This window comes from Nannospalax galili, unplaced genomic scaffold, assembly GCF_000622305.1.
Source record: "Nannospalax galili isolate Female #2095 unplaced genomic scaffold, S.galili_v1.0 scaffold139, whole genome shotgun sequence".
Taxonomy (NCBI): Eukaryota; Metazoa; Chordata; class Mammalia; order Rodentia; family Spalacidae; genus Nannospalax; species Nannospalax galili.
In genome coordinates this window covers 1,710,879-1,716,878 of record NW_008345884.1, presented here as the reverse complement: position 1 = coordinate 1,716,878, position 6,000 = coordinate 1,710,879, and the positions used below count along the sequence as shown (strand labels likewise).

Below are 6,000 nucleotides of genomic sequence, written 5' to 3'. Positions count from 1 at the left end.
AAAAGACCAAAAAAAAATTTTTTTTTATAGCTAGTTGATACACATATTATCATAACAGTGTGCTAACCAGGCCCTGGTGCTGGATTTATGTTTGAAACAAATGAGGGGTAGAGAGATGGATGGAGATTAAGAACACCTGTAACCAGGTGTGATGGCACAGTCCTTTAATACCAGCACTTGGGAGGCAGGGGCAGGTGGATCTTTGTGAATTTGAGGCCAGTCTTATCTACATAGTGAGTTCCAGGCCAGCTGGGGCTACAGGGAGACCCTGTCTCAAAAAGACAAAAACCAAAAAACCAAAAACCAAAACAAAACAAAAAACCACCCCAAAACCCAAAACACACAACTCCCCCCACCCCAACACTTGTTACTCTTGCAGAGGACCAGGGTTCAGGGCCTAGTACCCATATGGCAGCTCAAAACCATTTGTAATTCTAGTTCCAGAGGATCCTAATGCCTTCTCCTTGGGCATTAGGCATGAATGTAGTGCACATACTTACATGTAAACACTCATAGAGAAAAAATAAATACATGGGTTGGAAAGATAGCTCAGTGGTTAAAAGCACTTGTTGCTCTTCCAGGGGAGCTGAGTTTAGGTCTAGTACCTACATGGTGGCTAATAACTGTCCATAACTCCACTTCCAGGGGATCTGATACCCTCTTCTGGCTGGGGATTTAGCTTAGTTGTAGAATGACTGCCCTACATGCACGAAGCCTTGGGTTTAATCCGTATTACTCCACAAACTGGGCAAAGCGACACATTCCTATAATTTCTAGTACTTGAGAGTAGGATCTGTAGTGCAATGTCATCTTTGACTACAGACTACTTAGTAAGTTTGAGACTAGCCTGTGCTATGTTAGACCCTATCTCCACAACCCCCACAGCCTCCCTGCAAGAAAGCAACTAAGCATCTGTTAATTTAAAATCTCTATCTTAATACCTGTTTTAAAATTCGTTCTATAGACCCTTGATCCATCTTGCTGGTAACAGCATCTTTCCTTAATCGTGCAGCAACAGTTCCAAGGTAATCAAGTGACGCCACTCTTAAAGCCATTTCTGTTGACTTGTTACTGAACTGATGAACCTAAACATCAAAGAGGGTGTATTACTGATTAAGAATTTCTTAGTGTAAAATTTTGATGCCTATAAAATCATAGTTTCAGAATAGTACTATCACTTTTTCCAGTTCACAAAAAGCTATCAAAAGCTTTATAATAATTTAGATTGTACAAATTCTAATAAACTTAAAATGAAAAGAGAAATCATAATTATCTTTCAATTTCAGTCTGTACTATATGAGGACTAAAAAGTACCATATGATTTCAGAAAAATTCTAAAAAACCGGACAAAATGTTCACATTAGTTCCATGCTTTCAAGTGAATAACTACAATAACTTATAACTCATTGCTGAGATGTTTTAAATCTAACAACGTAACATATTCAAGCCAAAAACAAACAAAAACCTTAAAATCATTGCCATCATATATAATGAAATAAAACCACTAAAATTCATAACATTTTGTTTTCTACAAGTACTGACAATATAATGTACAGTTACGCACATGCAAAAAATAGAGATGCAATGTTCATGTTTCCTTACACATTCTTAAAGAATTCATCATCTGTGAATCAGAGTACATCCTCATTATGTTGTCTTCTAGTAATCTAATAATCTTTAAATGCTATACTCTTACCAACAGTCTCCCTAACAAACTAAGGAGTAGTTCAGCAGCTGGCCACTCAGGCTTATTGACTGTTGAAAGAAGGTCTTGAACAAAATTTTCAAAAAGTGGTCTGTAATCTTCTTCACCTTGTTTACTACCACATCTATTCAAAGAAAAATAATGAAAAGAATATTAATTTAGGTAATATCTATTAGCATGATTGGAATTTTGTCAACTAGATTTTTTCCTGTAACAAAATATATGAGTACATTAAATAAAATAAAGTTTAAAAGAAATCTATTTCTCAAATTCCATTTTCCCTCAATTATAAAGAATTTATCTGTTAGCTAATATTATCAATATTTTCTGGAAGTCATAGCATCTCTTTAAAAGAAAAAAAAAATCAAAATTTTTTTTTCTGTACAATTATCATAAATTCTTATGAAGCTTGAGTAACCAAACTTCCCTTTTCAGGAAGAGTAACTCAAAATATAGTGAAGAAAAATAATAGAAATTTTAATCTAGTACTTAAATGTTGGGGTTCAACAGAAACAAGTTCACAAATTCTTAGATTTTTTTTGCCCTCTTCCTCATTTTAAAGATCTGGAAACCAAGGACCAAGGAGATTATGGCAGGAAACTCAATTTTTCCTAAAACTACTCCACATAGATAATAATCATTATTTTGTTAATTTTACTTACTTTTTAAGGAAGATGGAAAGAAAGTTTTGGGCTGTTCGCATAGCTGTTTCATAAGAGTTAGTAATGACAACATCCTGGTCAACCTAGAATGAGAAAAATGATTTTATAAAGATAGATGAAATAGGCGCTGAAGAGATGGCTCAGGGGTTAAGAGCACTAACTGCTCTTGCAGAGGAGCCGGGTTCGATTGCCAGCACCCACATAGCAGCTATGAACCATCCTTTAACTCCAGTTCCAGGAGAATCTGAAGCCCTCTTCTGACACGGGTGCACTCACATACACGCAGGCAATACACTCATACACATAAAATAAAACTAATAAATAAAATATTTAAAAAAAAGATAGATAAAATAATCAATGAACAAATGAGGTGACCTGCTACTGCCATGCTATTATTGAGTAGAGGTAATAAAATTAAGCTAGTCTTTCTTATGAAAAGGGAGAAGTCACAATCAGCTCATTAAACATGTTTTAAAACTTTATGAAAACTTAAAAACAATGGCAGAGTTCATTTGTTTATTAAAAAAGAATGAGAAATGTAACTAGCAAATGTACTATCAATAGTTGCATATCACGATCCATATCAGAGTAAGAAGAAATGGAGTGAAAGCACAAAAAATACTTTTCAGGATTGGAGACATAGCTCAGTGCTAAAGCGTATGTCAGTATCACAAATAAAAAAGATATTTCAAACAAAAATCCAATACCTTTATTAGAAATTTAAAGATAAGCAGTCAATCCACAGCTGAAGAAACTTAGTGAATAAATATAGGAAAAGTGGTTCAAACTCAATAATATTAACCAGGAAAATGCAAAACAAAGCATGGTAGAATTTTATAGTAACTAGAATCGGTAAAATCAAAATGCTGGAATGCAACCTGAAATATCATTAAAGTGAACAAATCAACAACTTTCAGTAAAATAAATGCATGAAACCTATAATAATTCTGCTTCTAAGTATCTTTAAAAAGACTATTAGCTTTAGGTTATGATAGAATCATATAGTGTGTCAAACTCATGGCAAAAAGAATTTGATGGTTTTATGTATTTAAAACAATGTTGAGTAAACGTTAGCTATAAATGTCATTATAAATTATAAAACAAAATAACCCTATTCAAAACAAAGAGGATCTAACTATATTTGTTAATTGCTATGTATTTATTATTGAATACACATATACTAAGCTTTATCAATAGAAGAACAGATGAACTATTCTTTTTACTGTGGAATTTTAGTTGAAGTAAAACTATACAACCTGGGAAACAAATGTCAACAAAAGTTACAAAGCCAAAAGCAAACAATCATTTTCCATATAAATTCCATATTAAATATATGTATGCATATATATTACATATAACTATAATATCCACTCTGAAATCCTTTCTCAGTAGTTTTACAAGTATAACAAGCTTATTCAATATTATCATCTTCATTTACAGCCGAAACAAAAATGCAGAAAGATTAAAATGATTTGTATGCTTCACAGTGTGTAGAAGAATCAGAACCAGAATCCTAATTTCCTTAAAACTTGTCTAATGTTCTACAGGGAACCTACAGCCCAGCACGAACCCTTAATTAAGAACTTCACTCAAGAATAGCAGAAAAACTAGATGTTTCATTCGATAAAGTACAAACTCTAAGATCTTTAAATATTTCCTTACTTTTTTATTTGAGTCCTCTTCTGAATTAGAGTCCTTCTCTGATGATGGTAAGTGAACTACACACTGAATAAGTTGTAAGACTAGTGCTGTAACCATCTGAATATACATAGGTTCTCCATCCATATCACTACTATTTAACCTTTAATGAAGAAGAAAGAATTTAAATTATATAGAGTATGAAAATAATCTCATTTTATATGTTTAACTACCATCTCAATGTTGCAGTATCCTTTTTCTAAAAAAAATTTCTTAGGCATTCTCTTTAATGCTTTTTTTAAAAGATGGTTTCATTTCTTAAAAAATATCGTATTATTTTTTTTTTAGTATGCATGTATTGCTGCATGCATGTAAGTGCACCCATGTCATTCAGTGCCCACAGAGGAGAGAAGAGGCAGTCAGATTCCCTGGAACTGAAGTTATGGACAGTTGTTAGCTGCCATGTGGGTGCTGGGATTTGAACCTGGGTCTTCTGCAAGAACAACCAGTGTTCTTAACCACTGAACCATCTCTCCAGCCCCTCTTTAATGCTTTATGACAGTGTTTTGAAGTATAATTAATCAGTTTAGAAAAACACTAAGTAAATGCCTATGCATGACACAGGAAAAATATAATTTTAACATAATATTTTATACTTTTATGCATTACAGATAAAAACTTAAAATGAGGAATTACTGAATGATTTAAAACCATAAAAGTCTTCACAGTTTCCAAATGTCCACATATTCTGGTATGTATCTGCTGAATGAGGAAGTTATCTGTTATTAAAATCTGCCACATAGTCAACTAATTTTTATTTTCTTTTTTGAGACAGTATCTGACTTTATAGTACAGGCTGGTCTTGAACTTGCTATATAGACCAGACTAGCCTTCAACTTGCAGTGATCCACCCAGCTCTGCCTTCCAAGTACTAAAGATTATGGTCATGTACTACGACACATGCCTATAAACAGCTCAAAATTTTTCTCTCTCCTCTCTCCCCTCTCCCCACTTCCCCCCTCCTCTCTCTCTCGCTCCCCTCTCACCACTCCCCCCCCAACCCTCACCACATGTGTGGAGGGTGCATGTGTGTGATATAGCACTCATGGAGGGTCAGAAGATAACTTGTGGGGAGTGAGTTCTCTTGCACTATATGGGTCCCAGGGTTGGAACTCAGGTTATCAGGCTTGGCAGCAGGTACCCTTACCCACTGAGCTATCTCACTGGTCCTCAACTCTAGAATTTGAAGTCTGAGATACTGATTAGGTAAATTCAATTTCCAAGTGTTTTATGCTATATGTATTGCAGAAATATTAAGAATGCTTTTGTATGTTTACCACTCTTCAGAAGAACAAATGTTTATCAATGCACATTTAGTCTAAAATATAAAAAAATTATTTTACAGAAGCAACCTAAAAATAACACTATATTTAATAATCAAGAATCAGATATATATGAAAATCATGATAATTACCTATGACAGTAGAGACAATAAAGTTGATTACAGCAGTGGTAACATGCCTTAGTGTTCTTAGTGATTAAAACGCATTTAATCCCTGTGTCTATTCTCTATAGTGCCATTAGAGTCAGTCATCTTTTAGCTCTCTAAATTATTATTTAATGTCTTAGCACTATTTAAAGAATTAAGCCCAAGTTCCTTATCATAGCTCTTAAATGCTTTAAAAACAGACTCAACTCTTTTGAACCACATCTCCTATGTCTTTCATCTAGATGAGGGATGATTTTAGATATAACTTTGGTTGTTGCAAATGGAAGGAGTGATTTCTATTGGGTAGAGGTTAAGGATACTGCTGAGCATTCTATAAAGCATAGCCCAGCCATAGGCATCAAAGTATTATCTGGCCCAAAATGTCAAAAGTGCCCAAACAGAAACACTGCCATAGATCTTTCCATTTTGTGGATCAATGAACTTAAGTCACCCTAAAAAAGCTGTATTATTTTACATATCTAAGTTATCCATGCAGTTCTGACTGA

The 6,000-nt window shown here is 33.9% G+C and overlaps 1 protein-coding gene across 3 annotated transcripts in view; it reads right to left on the bottom strand.

The window, feature by feature from the left end:
- Nipbl (NIPBL cohesin loading factor) overlaps positions 1 to 6,000 on the bottom strand; it is a 185,678-nt gene that overhangs the window by 38,373 nt on the left and 141,305 nt on the right. For all 3 annotated transcript variants that reach the window (XM_017800336.2, XM_029567775.1, XM_029567776.1), the window contains exons 21-24: positions 4,030 to 4,168; positions 2,368 to 2,450; positions 1,697 to 1,829; positions 942 to 1,085 (exon numbers count right to left, since the gene is read on the bottom strand). In XM_017800336.2, the coding sequence (XP_017655825.2) occupies positions 942 to 1,085; positions 1,697 to 1,829; positions 2,368 to 2,450; positions 4,030 to 4,168 (499 nt within the window). The remainder of the gene's footprint in view (positions 1 to 941; positions 1,086 to 1,696; positions 1,830 to 2,367; positions 2,451 to 4,029; positions 4,169 to 6,000) is intronic.